Here is a 16832-nt window from a genome sequence, read left to right on the forward strand (position 1 = left end):
CCGCCAAAACTGCAAATCAATGAGTCTAGCTCAGATTTTTTGCCACAAATTTGCCTTTAATGCGTAAAATGCTGTATCCTGGCACTTTTATTTATTATGTAATATCTGTTGATTCATGAGTTAAACACCATATGCAGTTAGTTTTATTAATTTTTATTGTAATATTTTACTTTATAGATATATGTAGAGAGAGAGATGTGTGTGTGTGTGTGTGTGTGTGTGTGTATATATATATATATATATATATATATATATATATATATATATATATATATATATATATATATATATATATATATATATATATATATATATATATATGCGGTCATTTCCATATACTTGACACCTCACGAAACTGCATTGAGCTTGATGTATTGTCTTTTTTCAGGACTTTCTCCTTTCTTTTTCCTGTTTTTATTAGGACCCTGAAAACCACTTTGTCCATTTCATTCGTCATCCACTAATATCATTTCTCAGTAATGTCACATTACTTAACAGTTTGCTGACATTGCTGGAACCAAACCGTGGGATTTTTTTTAAAACGGCATGGAAAATGACGCCTGTTGCTAATTTGTCCAGATTGTAGCCTGGCTCAGGAAGGATGTCACAGGTCAGTGCTTTGAGTCCGGCTGGCGTCTGTCCCTCTCAACCTCAAAAGACCCAAGCCTGGTCTGTGGCCCTGTCCTTCCTCCAGTCAGGCTTAAATCCCAGAGGATTCCCCCATAAGCCCCTGTGCTGGCTTCTTCCAGGGTTTAGCATCGACTTTAGGACAAACATGTAGCAGTAATGAAATCCCACTAGATTGTGACAGAGAATACATGGATAACAGCCTCTGATGGCTGAAATATAACAAAGCTAGAGCAACAATGAATGGTTTGGTAAAGAAAAAAGTAAAAATTATTCTTTAGCAAATCAAAATTACAACTTAAAGGGCACCTATTATGTGAAGGCTGGTAAAAACAACCACCCCACAATGATAAAGATCCACCCATTACTAGTTTTTAAATACCCAGAAAACACTTTATCAGAAGTTTAAACTACAATGGCTTTAAAACACAAAATTTCAGCTTGAGAAGATCTGATAATCACAACCAAACGGATGTTTTTTGAAAGAGAATTTGAGGTAATATTTTCTGAGAAAGAATTCTCACATCTCATCAATTTTAATGTGTGGATAAAAGCCATCCACTCCTGAACATTTACAGACATAGTAAAAAAGAAAAAAAAAAGAAAGTTGTTTCATCATATATTCACTCCAAACACCGTATGAAGAATTTCTTCTGTGGAACATAAAATAAGATGTTTAGCAGAATGTTCATGCTGCTAATTTTCAGACAATGGAAGTGAATGGAGACTCAGCAAAGCATCATAATATTCATCATAATAGTCTTCTGAATACATATGACAGCTTAAAGTTGTGTAACCTCTACTTTTGTGGTGCTTTTCTGTTTTATTTTTTTCTTTTATGAAAATGATGGGCTTGGAATGATGTGACGAGATTTTCATTTTTGAGAGGACTGTTCCTTTAAGATGGTAAAGACATTTTCTTTCTGCAGTTTTAGGAAATCTATCTGAAATTCATGAATCAATAAATGCACCTTTTATGTATATATTTTATTCTTAACTCTGACTCTTGTTTAGACTATAGTCGTTGTTGGCTAAACTTTACTCTTTTTCTATAGCCGGTTTTATTGTTTTAAACACTACACACGCACAGAAACTAAACCTTCATATTTTATTTTTCCATAAGCTCAGAAACTTTTGTTTGTTTTATATTAACTCCATAAATCCATTTGACACATTCGTGTTTGAATGCTTAAATTTACCACTGTAATATAGTGTTTACTAGTGTAAAAACTTCAAAGTCTCTGCTGTGTTAGTTAAGACTGTCTATCAACATCTCTGTTTATTCTCTAGTCATGTTGAGGGATGGTTTGGGCAGCTGCTCTCTCTCCAGGGGTCAGAGGTCAGGCTGGAGTCACAGGGTCACGCTGCGATTTTTGGTTGCATCAAAGCCCATTGGTGGCCTGCAGTCATTGGCTGTTCAGGTAAATTACTTGAATAGCATCCATTGCTTCAAATGATGTTGATGTTAAATAGTTAAAATAGCTTCTTGGTTTATTTTTGCACCAGTAATTTTGATCCGAACAGATCGGGTCAGAAGAGCCAAGAATTTATTGCACTACTTTTTTAGCAGCGTGTTTCAGAAAAGCTGCATCAGTCTGAGCCATGAAGTGTGCCTCCTCAGCAGTTTTGGTTTAATGTTTTTTCAAAGGAGAAATGTTAACTTGTTTGTTTCCTATGGACAGTACTGGAAATTATGTGAAAGTAAATGGTGTCTTAACCAAACTTGACTTTTGAATTTTATGTATGATTATTTAAGGTTGTCGTGTGTGTAAGGATTTGGAAACAAGCAGAGTACTGCTGTTTCTAAAGCATGCAGTGCCATTTGCTGTTCAAAATTAAGCTCCGAATCGACTCGAGAAAGAATCGCGATTCATTCGGAAAATCTCAGAATCGATGTGGAATCACGATGCACTGATTTATTTTCCCAGCTCTAGTTAAAATGTCTGCTTATTTTTTTCATCTGCCTTTGTTCCATAAGGAATTATTTGTTCATTCATTTTTCTTATAGGCATTAATAAAAAAATAGTTTTGGAAAAGTTGTAAATCATGAACCAAACAAGCCAGCTGAAAAAGACAATCAACTTAAATAGTCTTCTATTTCTCCATTGATTTTTAATGATGATGATTTATGAAGATGACGAGTTCTTTTGTCACAATTTTTGTTTTGATTCTCTGATTGGTGGACATTTCACTGCAGAATCATAGTTAATGTAGATCTTCATTAAGAATTGCAGTGGCAAATGTGATCATTTTAATAACAAGTAGAAATAATGCAGGCTGTTGGATTTAAGAAATACATATACAGTACCATTTATTCATAGATCATAGTAGGTTTGTCTTTAAATGTTTCAAATTATCATTAAAAATAAATTCCTTAATGGAGAAAAAGAACTCAACTATTGCTGTTTATACTCATTTGTGTGTAATCAGAATTTCTGATTTCTTCGGAGTTGTTCTCCCTGTTTTCTGCCATTGATTCGGTCAGGTTGCTGTCAGGTGAGTTTGTAATTATCCCTGCAGAACCCACTGTGGTCTGGTGTTCAGTGGCCGAGTGACAGGAAGTGACCCAGAGCCTCCTGCCAGTGCTGCTCAGAGAGGGGTGACAGAACATTCCTCCAGCGACGGTTGTGAAGATACTGTGTCTCAGCTCCGTCTGATAACATGCTGTGAGCTGTGTGGGGTTGTGTTAGTGCTGGATTCCCGGCCAATTTGAGAAGTGAATCATTGCGTTCATTCGCTGCAATAAGTAGCTCTGACTGCACTTTAAGTCAAGTATGCATCAGACTTATCTTTGAAGACGACATCCGCCAAGCTGTTTCAGTTTGCAGCCAGTTTCTATGTAGATAGCTAGCTGTTTGAATAAGACCACCTTCGAGTCATATACGGAGTCCAAAGCAGAACTTCACATTTCTTGTGTCGACGCCCCCTGGAAGAGAGGGGTGGAGAGAGCAGTAGCTCATTATCATTTAAAGAGACATGCACCAAAATGGGTCGCTGTGAACAGAGCTGATCTTGACAAGGTAACAAGGTTGTTGTTTAACACGATCATTGAGGAATTTTAACAAAAGTATGTTGCAGACATTTCATGAAAACCCTAAAGAATCATATTAAGTTGTGGAATGGGCATCTGATGTCCCCTTTAAGATGTTTTTAACTTGTGACATCTTCATGACAGTTGGCCACTTTTAACTCTTCACTGAGAATATTTTTACTTGTTCTTTAAATTCTCGTTGAATATAATTGATCTTTTGTGAAAATAGTGTCACAGTAGGGGGAAAACTGGCCATACAACCAGGGTTTATTAATTTAAGTTTCATTTCGAAAAGCTACTTCTAAATCATTTTTAAAGTAAGTAAAGTTTCCCACAGAGTTGAGGTGTGTATCAGATGGAGTTGAATCACTGAATGACTTCTGATGTTTGTGTCGTCAGGAGTGTTGGCTTCATCTGCTCTGGCCTTAGTTAAATCTCCCACACTGCACTGCACAAACCCCTCGGCCCTGGACACATTAGCACCTCAACACGTCTGGAGACACTTTGTGACATCACCTCTCAGACAGCAACAGCTTTTTGGCGGGACAGTGTCCAATAAAGAGAGGAATGCTGTGTTTTCTCACACATGATCCTCGCAGGCCGGTTTCAGAGCGGCGGATAGGGAATTGTTTGCACGCACACGCCAGCTGGGTTCACTTTGCACTGCCAGAATACACCTAAACACAGATAACTCATGCTGTATCTGGCCACGGTGGCCTTGTGGGGTCTGCGTTGAGGAGGGATCCGGGTCGGCAGCTCTCCTCTCTTTTGCTCATGACACATTTCCGATGCTTGACTGCATGCTGACCCCTACAAAACCAACACACATTCGCTGAGAGATGTCTGCGAGCTGACGTCTCCAATGAGCTGAACAGCCCTGTCTGCTTTTGGCCCGTCCTCCACACGCCACACACCCATAAAGCAGGCTAGAAAGGAAGCCCGCTTGGGTTAAATCCGTCTGTGGCTTTTTAGGTTCCTACTCTCACAAGAGACTAAAACCAGACCTGAATTACAAAGCAAACACAGACGCAGGGAGTAATGCAGCTGCAGAGAAGTAGCGTCACTGATAAATGTTTAAGCAGATAATGTACTCTGTAGTCATTATCACAAAAACCAGTTCGCCATAAAGCAAGAGTGATACTTGCTATATTTTATTTTATATATTTTTATTATGTTTCCATTCATGCATCACTGCATCCTTGCATGAAATCAGAGGCTTCAAATAAATGAAGAAAAACAGCCAATAATGAAGCAAACTGACACAGTCATTATAAAATATAATGGCTAAACAAAACGTGCAGTAAAAACATTTTGATACTAAAAGAAATGTTTTTTTTTATTGAAATGTGATGTATTTTACAATTTATTGATTGTATATGCACTCTGGACATTGATGCAAGCATTGCTCTTTTCTTTAAAAAAAAAATTGAACTTTTTTCAGTGGCCATGATGAATTCAAACAGACAAACAGATTCAAAATGTTAAAGCAATTAGTTGTTATTATATAGTTATAATTTAGCCCCCCCCCCCCCCCCCTTACTTTTCAATCAGGAGTATGCAAAAAGTTTTCCCTATGGTGGTCCACGTCACTGTTAATAAATTTATTCTCAATATTGGCCACAATGATGCAAATTCATGGATCATTGTTTATTAATACGCTGACATTGTTCAAAGCAATAGGTTAAAAAACATTTTAAAAAATCAAGAATATGCAATCATATTTTAAAATCTTCCTGTATAAGACTTTTGCAACCAAAATGTGTAATTAAACCACTGTGGAATTAGCCACTAAATTAAAATGCATTTTAATATGACACTAATGTTACTTTATCAAATAAATTTATAGATTCAAAATGTGTTAAAAAAGATATATATATACACAGAATTTGCTTTATAGTTATAATGCAGTTTAATATGCCACAGACCTTTTGTTTATTCACTTATTCTGCACACTGGCCATGATGATTTAAGTTTTGTTGTGTTTTTGATCATCGGCCATCGATTCGATGACATCACAAAATGTTTAAAGCAGTTAGTAAAGTACATTCAAAGTCTAATAAAAAATTATTCATGTTTTAAACACTGTTAAAGCAAGAGGAAGTGATTTTTTATTATTATACACCAATAAGGCAGTTAAAAAAAACAATATTTGAAAGCATAATGTGCTTAAAACTCTTTGCAATATTCACAATTGTATTTGAATTAATAAAGTAACATTAATGGCATAGTAAAGTGCATTATAATTGAATTTTTCTGCACACTGGCCACGCTAATGCACAGTTCGCTCTGCTTTTGGTCAATTGCTGTATAGCTGGAGGCTGCAGGAGAATTAAGGCTTTTACTGAATTTAAAAGGTCCAGACAAGAGCACTAAGAGGCGTACAGTCCAAGAATAGACACACACACACACACACACACACACTTCTCTCTGGATGACTCACTCAGACACTGTTACAAAAGGACGGTCTCCACTAGAGCACTCTTAGCAATCAATCAATCAATACTCCTCATCATCAGAGTCCCATGCTGACCTCATCCAGATGAAGACCCTTTTAGCAAATCTGTTTGAAAAGGGGTCTCACTACATGCAGTGAATATTTCTGTTACAATATAAGAATGAAAATACTGTCTTCCCTCTGAAGTGACTGTATGATTTTGAGATGCACCTTATCACACTGAGGACATTTGAGGGACTCAAACACAACTATTTAAAAAGATTCAAACATTCACTGATGTTCCAAAAGGAAACAAGATGCATTAAGAGTGGGGGGGTGAAAACTTTTGGAATTTGAAGATCAAGGTAAATTGTACTTAATTTGTGTACCGGGAAACATACAAGTATCTTCTGTTGCTTATGGAGGGCAGAACTAAATGGGAAAAAATTATATTTCAACAAAATAAGACAAATTTGGCCATCTTCATCGTGTTCAAAAGTTTTCACCCCCCAGCTCTTAATGCATCAACAAAAACAACAGGGGACAGTTGAAACCGTCTCTAAAAAAATGTATATTTATTTTGCCCTGACCACATATATATATGTATACATATGGATTTGGTTGGGGAATTTATTTATTTTTTTATAAAGTGTGTAAGGTTTGATGTTAATGGTTACTATTTATTAAAAATTTAATTTATGCATTCAGCAGACACTTTTATCCAAAACGACTTACAGTAAATTAAGGCTAACATTTTTTACCTAACATGTGCTCCCTGGGAATCGAACCCACAACCTTGCGCTGCTAATGCAATGCTCCACCACTGAGCCACGGGAACACGTTATATGGAACATTCACATGGAGAACATTATAAAGAGCAAATTCAAACATGATTTCATGTCGTCCTTGAACCATGCTTTTGTGTTCTGTTCATTTGCAAGATCAAGTGATCTAGTCAGACATAACAGGGTTTTAAGTGTGGGGTCAGCCCCCACAGCGCTGGCCGTGGTTACAGGCCTGGGGGCAAAGTGCGCATCCATCCTGGGAGTGCCATGTGCAGTGAGCTGGCATGATTCACGGGTGAAGGAGAGAACGGGAAACACATCAGGAGGTTATAGAGCTGCTGGAGCTGCCATACTGTCACTCTCCACAGAAACGCTCCTCATGAAATTATTTAAACTGGACCTGGGATTGTTGTCAGGGCAGGATTCCCAGAATGAGCAAATGTTTTTGCAGGGATAAGATTGTACAAAGAATGAACAAAAACTGTTGAATTCAATGATAAGTAGCACTTTAAATATCTTTGTGACACCATTTTGTGATAAAAGAGTGATTAATCATTTTCTGAAGAAGTGCTTGTCTGTCTAAAACCCGCCACCACTGTGATGCTGGGAGTTTTAGGTGGTTGCCAGACATAGCTGTGCAGTTGTAAAGGTGTTTAGAGTGGCTTTTAGGGTATTGCAATGTGGTTACAGGGATGTTCTGGAAGCTTTCAAGGAAGTTGCTTACTGGCACAAAAAGTCCCTCTTTTAATGTAAGTTTAGGGGATCTTTTTTTTTTTTTATCTACAAGACAAAATTATAAGTCAGTGCTTCGTTACTGTCATGTTAATTCTGGACATATTTGGCACTCGTTTCTCACTTGACATGTTTCATATAGTGTCTTTTGCGACGATGGTATATCACAAATATGAATAAATAATAATTTTTGAAAAAGTACACATTTTGTGTCTGTGTGTGTATGCTTTTATATATATATATATATATATATATATATATATATATATATATATATATATATATATATATATATATATATATATATATATATATATATATATATATATTAGTCAGGTGCGACTTATTTATCAAAATTTATTTGACATGAACCAAGAGAAAACATAAATCTGCAGTCGAAAAAACGGTAATCGAGCAGCAGAAAGAAAGTTTGGAGTGAGATAGAAACTTGTGAGTGACTGGTGTAAAACAGAGGTTACTCTAACTCTAATGAAATTTGTTAATTAAATTTAGTTAATATGAAATTAACTAAATTTAGCGGGTTGGTGTAACGCGATAGAAAATACGGTCTGTACAGTATAAAAACCATTACGCCTATGGAGAGTCCCCACAAGGATAGCTGACCAGATGTGTGTGTGTGTGTGTGTGTGTGTGTGTGTGTGTGTGTGTGTGTGTGTGTGTGTGTATGTGGACTAGTTACCAGAAGGTCGCTGGTTCGAGTCTCGGTGCTGGCAGGAGTTGTAGGTGCATCAGTGCAGCCTCCCTCAAACACGTCACACACAGAGAGACAGAGAGATGACTGACTGTATAAGAGTCAGAAAAATAGTTCAGATCTCAGTGATAGAGCTTAACGAAAAGCCTGAGGCTTTAAAACAGCCTCACAGTTCAGAGGAAAAGGCTTTCTTATGCAGGAAGACTGCATGATGGAAAAAGGGAGGAGACTGCAACATGTAATTTCGGCATTTCTGAAAAGAGAAGGCCAGATCTGATTGGTCAGTTGTCTTTGCGGAGGATACTGGTGTGTCCAGGTCTCGTCAGGATGACCATAATTACAAGATTAAAGACTTGACCTGTTGAAGCTGCTGTCATTTTGGTCGGTTTTACATGAGGGAACTGCCTTAAAATGGCAAATTGTAATTTGAGAGATATTAAAAGTTTTCACTGTTCAGAAGCTCATAATTACAGTAAACCTGATGTTTAAACACCATTAAGTCACACAATAGCCTTATTTGAGTATTTGTGTCGTGCTACGGTATGCACTAAAAGAAATGTGTACTTTACTGGCGGTGGGAAAGAACATCATTTTGAGTGTGCAGCCAGAATTTGGAGAAAAATAATAATATCCCGATAAAAGTTTTTTGCATATTGTTTGTGTTGGAATCTCATCTTAGCAATGTCCTATTTAATTCATACTACACATTTATATTCATATTAATAAAAACTGCAGCTTCAGCCCTGTTTTTTCCCCCCTACCTTTTTAAAATTAAAAAATCTGGTTCTGGTTATCCAATTAAATATTTAATTATATGTTTATATACTTCAGTTTCACTAAATTGACAAAAAAGCATTGCATTATGGGATACAGTTTTGTATGCAGTGTATACTGCACATTTTAGCAAATATAGTTTTGCCGAGTGTGCATACTATATACTGCAGATATAGTAAGATAAGTGTGACAGGATGATATTGCGACTGAATACGAAATGAAATGTAGATCCCATGAAATCTACTGTTAATCTGTTTCTTTCTTTGTCATTCATCAAGTTACGATTGTCGAGCCAAAATAATTCACGTCATCATCTGGTTTGTGTTCCAGGGCCAATATTGATGAGGTGGAGACGGAGGTGGTGGAGATCGAAGCCAAGCTTGATAAGGTACAGTAAGGCGCTTTGAAGCTCTCGCTTGACCTTCTAAACCCTGTCAGAGTGCATTTACGCCGTATGGTTGAAAATCACCGCTTAGATTTGTTAGAAATCACATCTAATACCTTCCAAGACTTTTGTAGCCAAACACTGACATCAGCTGCTTCCACAACAAGGTCAATCGGTCAACCCCAGGCTTTACGGATCATCAGTGTGCAAATGCTGGTGTAAATCCAGCAGAGAAAGCAGAGAGAACATGTGCAGAACCATGATCAGAAAGAACATTTCTAATATATGAGATAAGAGGAGTGTTGTGGATTAATGTATAGAGATGGTAATCCTTCTTAAATGCTGTAAAGATGGCTGGACCTCATCGACAGAACGATCCAATACTGTACTACAGCAGTCTAGTCTAGTGCTGCCAAGACACTAGCTTTTAGCCAGTTGACATGACATCAAGGTGTTATTTTATTTTATTTTACACCTGTCACTTTAAAGATCTGCTTTGGTATTTACTTATTTCTTCCTAAATTATTAAGATTTTAAAACAAATTACTTAAAATGAATATTAGAAACGATTTATTTTTATATTATGTTTTTATGTTTTATACTTGGTGCAATGAACTGATTAGCATATATAAGGGCTGTGCAAAAAATCGAATGCGATTTTCATGCGCATCTCATCAGTAAAGACGCTTCTGTAATTAGAAGTATATCTCCAGCACGTGCGTTCAGATCAGGGTTGCCAGGTTTTTACAACAAATCCTGCCCAGTTGCATCTCAAAACTAGTCCAAAACTAGCCCAATCGCGTTTCCAGGAGGTTCCCCGATAAAAAATAGCTTTCCGGGGTTAAAATTTAAGTTTTATGGCATGGTTGCCTTGGTAAAATTAGCATTTTAGGGGCTAAATATAACGTTATTGGTATTGTCGCTTCGACCCGCGGACATGAAAAACAACCAAAGACTTGGCAACAATGGTTGGCATTTACTACACAGAGCCGTAATTCACTGACAATCTACACAAAATCGATGTTAAAATCGCAGTTGATTCTTTGTCGATTTTGAAAGCGATTTTGTGTTAGTTGTCGGTAGACTACGGCTCTGTGTAGTAACTACCTGAACCAGTGTTGCCAAGTCTGCGGTTGTTTTTCATGTCCGCGGTTTGAAGCGACCCCAATACCAATAACGTGATATTTAGCCTCTAAAAACCCTGATCTGAAATCACGTGCTGGAGATCTACTTCTAATTAAAGGAGCGTCTTTACTGATGAGATGTGCATGAAAATCGCATTCAATTTTTTGCACAGCCCTAGCATATATGTGTGCATCAAAGTGTGATATGCATGTTTTTAGGTGCAGTGATGCAGAGAAATGTATTGGTCTCCTCTTATGCATTTGGTTAAGCTGTTTGTTGTTGTTTGGGGTTTCCATGCAACTTAATCATGACAACGTGCAGCTTTTGATAAGTTCAGCAGAGACCTATGGTCTCATGGGATTTTTCTCCAAGAAAATGTTGGGGAAGTCGCACTGAAGAGGAATCCAAGGAAACATAGACTGGACTAACAGTAAATGATGCATTTCGGTCTATTTTTGCAAGACAATTTCTTGTAAGTTCTTGCATCTGGCTGTTCAGATGTGGGTCTGTTCAGCAGCTGTCTAGAACAAGGCTCTCTATGTTTGTTAGTTTAACTCGTGAGGAGTGTGGGAAATTAAGAGATTTTTCCCGAGCTGATATTTTCAGCTGGCTGCATGTGTGGACGCACTCGAAACGGCAACTGAGATTAGAAAGAGGAAGATAAAATACAGAAGAAAGAACAATAGAGGAAGAATAAGGAACTAAACATTGGGCTCTGGTTCGGGCTCGAGTCCTAACACAGGGACAGACACATGCAGCCCATCTGAGTATGTGTCCCATCAGGCATAAAGCAAACACACAACCACATGTGAGAGCCCTCCGCTGAGTCTGGGATGTGAGGCATGTGTGAAAGTGGGACATTTTTGCCTTGGCTTTTAAATGTGGGAACTAGTAATTGGCACATTAGTGAAGAGAAGTACTGCACACATGAGACCGCACCTGCTGTGTGTGTGTGTGTGTGTGTGTGTGTGTGTGTATTTGAGTGATTTCAAGAAATCTTTCAAGTTTTGGTTAACCAAATGTTTATTTAAATGCACTGCATGGATCATTTTGACTCCTCACAGAATTGCGTGAATACAGTAATGAAGTTATAATAAGACCACATGCTCTGAATTATGATTTAGACAACTTTACAGCTTCAGTAACAAGTTTTTTTATACTGAAGAATGAATTCTCTTGTTTCCACCTATATATTAAAATTGTAATAAAATGATAAGGCTCATTTATAACATAAAAAGACTTTAATTTGTCATTTTTGGCATCTCACTCACTGAATGAATCTTCTGCATGAAGATGAATCAAAATCCCACCATTAATGAAACAAAAATATTAGTTTTTAATAGTATTAACTAAACATTGTTAAATATTAGCATTATTAACTAAAAATTTTTTTTTTTTTTTTTTAACCAAAGATGGATGGGAAAGCATACTTTCCATAATAATAATATCTAAAAAAATATTAAATACTAATTTATGAATTAAGTAAATGTATAGAATATGAGGTAGTAACGCTCAACATGATCAATATTTCATTAAATAATTGTGTTTTGCTGCTAAATGTGAAGAGGTTTTAATATTCTGCTTGGGCAGCACAGTTGAGGTTATGATTAAGACTTCTGCTGATAATCTAAAACACATTATGCATAGATGATTTATTGTGTCTTATGCTAAACTCTTTCTCTCTCTGGTTGTCTTTTGATAGCTGGTAAAGTTGTGTGGTGGTATGATTGAAGCTGGGAAAGCATATGTGACCGCCAACAAGCTCTTTATCAACGGCATCCGTGACCTATCCCAGCAGTGCAAGAAGGACCAGATGATATCGGTAATATTTTATCATATATACATGTATGTGTGTTTTGTCTATCATTTTGCTTTTATCCATTCAGATAATGAGGGTCAGAATGGGAATTGTAATGTTGCATTCACATGGGGCTTCGACATAATTATTAATGATATATTAATTACTTTATTAATATTGCTTTAATTTTTATTTATTATGTGTTATATATTTATATAATTATAGTAATAATTATTTAATAATTTTTTTTTAAATAATATTAATATCCATTTTCTTAAATGTATTATTTCATTTATTTATAAGTAGGCTTACCATTTATAAAAAAAAAAAATTCATTTGCAATAGGCAAATGTATAAAATAGTATTTTGTCACTATTTCATTTGCTGTGTTGCTGTAAAAAAAGATTGTAGTCGTTCAAGATGACCAAATCTGTGCACAATAAATCACTAGTAATTTTTTTTCTTGATTCTCAGCCCTAGACGTGCGTCTGCTTTTAATTGTGAGCTCTTTACTGGCAGGCTCACTGACATGAGGGCGTCAGACTGCTGTTTTGAGTGTCTCAGACACTCTTTGACCCTGATTAGACATGGATTTAGTCAAAAAGAGGCAGGCCGGGGCTCCGGTACTCTCTCCCTTTCTCTCTGTCAGTAGTGCCTGTAGGGTTAGACTCATTGCCGCCATCTGTAAATGCTGTTAAGAGTCTTTCTGGCTTCTCTTCTCTTGTATCCAGCTGACTAATGTTGAGCATCTTATTAAAACCTGCTGCTATTTGCATTTTCCACTGTAAAAACATCTAGTCAGACCCACAATTACATTTCCATTTTGACAAAAGCCGTTGCGCGCTCAGCGGGACTTGTTTTCCTTGTCAGACGGACTCTACGTGGATCCAGAATATTAATAGATGTTGATAAGAGAACAAACGTGAGATTGAATTACCAGTCCCAGATAATGAAAACCTAAATTGAATTATGATGATTGTGACGTGTTCTTGTGTTTTTACAGGATTGTCTGGAAAAGTGTGGCGAGAGTTTGCAGGAGATTGTCAACTACCACATGGTACGTCTGGTCTTATTCTCACTCGTTTCTCATCACATGAGTGATGGGTCCACATAGTGTCATCATATCGTGAAATGTTCATGTGTTAGCCCTCATGTGTTGCTCTGCTCTGGTGAAGGAAGGTGCGCTGGTTGTGATGTGCGTGAATGATTAATGTGCTACGATGCTATGAATCATGAATGATCTTGGTGTTGCATGTAAATCATAAATGATGCTCTTGTCTGTTGTTGTCAATGCCTTTTCTGGTCATCGGAGATGGTTTTGTTTCAGGACCTACATTTTACATCTGACATCAAGTGGCAATGCAAAACAGCAGAATGGAACAAAAAGAGATAGATTAGAAACTTTTTTAATCAATTATATTTTTTAAGAAGATTGCGCTTAAAATGAGTTTTTTTGTAGATAAATATAAATAGTTTTTTGCAAAAATACTATACAATTCATAGTTTTACATGGAAATGTATATGCACATTTGAATAGTTAAAATGTAATTTAAAAATTCAGTTTTGATGACTTTATTATTTTGTGTGAATAAAAGTAATAATTTACTCCATCATTTTCTTTAAGTGCGTGCACAATCTTACAAGGCTTATGTTTAATGCCTTAAACCATGTTTTTTATCAGACTAATAAACAAATAATAGATAATAATAAATGTACATTTTGCTATGCATGTAAATAGCTTTTACTTTTAATGTTTGTTTCTGCTATATTTAAAATTTCATATAAAAAAAGAAAAAGGTGTTTATCTGTAGTACAGATTTCTATATTGTATATTGATAGAAAATACATTTAAAATCTTACTGAATGGCTTGTTTTTCAGCATCAGAACAGAGAATAGAATTAATAGAATTGAACTATGGAATTTACCTGACTTCTAGATAACGTGTTTATTAAGAATAGGAAGAAATGAAACTGGAAAATCCACAGTGATGTGAAATGCTGTGATATATGTGAAGAGGAATGTCTTCGAAAGAAAAAGGGGGGGACTAGGGAGTTGTTTGGGAAGTTATGTCATGAGAAAACTTCCTGAACTCTGTATCCAACAATACAGGAATTGTTTGGAAAGTGGGTAAAGGGTTTGTAGGGTGATTTAAGGAAATAAGGGGCATTTAGCATGTTGGATTGGTTTGATGAACCCCTCGTTGTTTCAGATTGTCCTAAATCTCGTGCAGAGACAAAAGCCACTAACCCACTCACATATCAGTGTGGTTACTTGACATTTTGCTGTTGTGGGTACAGTAACCTTCTGGTTAGCCCTTCATAGTGTTTTGTGAAGAGAGCAGGAAATGCAGGGGAATTTAGCACAAGAAGAGCACACGCGACAGTAAAGCACCGTCCAGACATCATTCAGCATAGCCACATGCTCTTGACATTCAGAAAAACAGTACAAGACGAGCAGGAAAAGAAAATAGGACACAGACACATTACCATTAATGCATGAAATAACCCTTCTTTTAATAATAAAATGTATAATAATAATAATTATTATTATTATTATTATTATTGTTGTTGTTGTTATTACATTATTTATAAATTATTTTTTATTAATTATTAAAATAATAAATGAATGTAAATTTAAATTAATAATAAATTTGATTTAAGTAATTAATAGGTAAAATTTATTTATTTTGTATTAAATTAATTTTTATTTTCAATCTTTAATTCATACAAATATATACATTTAAAATGTTATTATTAATTATAATTATTATAATATTTAATACATGTTATTATATTGAATAAATGTAATTATATATAAATTCATATATAAATGTATAACTATTATATTATTTAAATATTACACATATTACACATAATTATTTTAGATAAATGTATAAATTGTTTTTATTATCGAATTCAATTTTCGGGTAACAAAATGAAATGTGTGTTATTAATTTTATTTAGGGGCTATGCATTCTTTTTTGCTTTTGCACTTCTGAAACTGGTATCTGTGTGTGATTTTCATACAGAGCTCAGATTAAATAATCACTTAGCACTTGGCAATGTATTAAACCACAATATGTCAGTCCATGGACCACACACAGGGCATTTCTCTCCCTTCCTGCCAAAGCACAAGACTGGCTTTGCTGCGGCAGACAAGCGGTTGGTTGGGTTCTTGGTTTCCCAGAGCCTGCTGCTTCATTTAAAGGCTGTTTGGATGCAGGATAAATCACTGACATTTATTAGAGCTCTGTTTAGTGATGAGCATCTCGAAAAACAGTCTTGTGTTTTATAGAGGGATTTTTGTTGCCTAACTGTAGGGGATGCCGTAAACCTTGACATGAGGCACAGAGGACCACAAAAGCATCGCCCTTCATTACCAAGCACCTTATTTGGGCCCTGCCAGCGTTAATGGCCCTATAAACCGACCCGCACTAAGAGAGAGTGAAGTGAACTGCTTAGTTTTAAATGTATTCATCTGGGGCGTAACATCAGAATCTGGCTTTACAGCCCTACTGACATTTCAGATCAAATTCGGAGTTATTGTCGGAGTAAAACGAGGTAATGGGATTTTTCTTGAGCTGATGTAATTGTTGAAGGGGGATTATGTTTGCATCATGGATAGAGTTCTGCAGGAAAAGCTTTATATTTATTTATATTTTATTTATATTTTATTTAATTTTTTCAAATAAACATTTATTCATAAATGTATTTATATTGTATTCATTTAGTTTCTGTTATTAAAATTAAATTCATACTATATATACACACACACACACACACACACTTCTATTTATTATTAATTATAGTGAATAATAAATGTATACTTTTATTTAGATTTGTATTTAATTTCTGTTTTCAAATATTATATATATATATATATACACTTTTATTATGAATCATATTATTTAAAATATACATATTTTTTATGTTTACTTTAGGATAGTAGGTCTGCAGGTGTCTTCACTTTATTAAGGTTCAGTCTAGGCCTTTTATTTTGGAAATAATCTTTTGGATTTTTTCAGAATATTTTATCATGTGTATATATTATACCATGTGTATAAATGTACAGTTTTATTGACACACAAAGTGTACAATCACAGTTTAATTTGTTTTCATGTGTAATTTAGGGGCTGGTTTATTTGAAATAGTTGGTACCACAATAATAAATTGACAAAACATTTTTTATAAAAATAATTTGAGTCCATCTGTATAGCAGAAAAACACTTTAAACATTTAACCCTGATCACCTGATGTGGGTTTGACTGAAGTAATGCACCGATTGACTGCCCGGAGTCCAGAATTAGATGATTTTCTGCAAGATCGGCACGGACAGATTCCGAGCCAGTACGTTTTTTCATCAGATCTATGCTCGCATCCGCATGCAAGCATGTCCTCAGTGTGGAAGTTCTTCAATTTGAGTGAAGAA

At 35.6% G+C, this 16832-nt stretch overlaps 1 protein-coding gene across 2 annotated transcripts in view; it reads left to right on the forward strand.

The window, feature by feature from the left end:
* LOC127944990 (arf-GAP with coiled-coil, ANK repeat and PH domain-containing protein 3) overlaps positions 1 to 16832 on the forward strand; it is a 52059-nt gene that overhangs the window by 13681 nt on the left and 21546 nt on the right. For both annotated transcript variants that reach the window (XM_052541458.1, XM_052541459.1), the window contains exons 2-4: positions 9426 to 9483; positions 12308 to 12427; positions 13407 to 13460. In XM_052541458.1, the coding sequence (XP_052397418.1) occupies positions 9426 to 9483; positions 12308 to 12427; positions 13407 to 13460 (232 nt within the window). The remainder of the gene's footprint in view (positions 1 to 9425; positions 9484 to 12307; positions 12428 to 13406; positions 13461 to 16832) is intronic.

This window comes from Carassius gibelio, chromosome A23, assembly GCF_023724105.1.
Source record: "Carassius gibelio isolate Cgi1373 ecotype wild population from Czech Republic chromosome A23, carGib1.2-hapl.c, whole genome shotgun sequence".
Classification (NCBI taxonomy): domain Eukaryota; kingdom Metazoa; phylum Chordata; class Actinopteri; order Cypriniformes; family Cyprinidae; genus Carassius; species Carassius gibelio.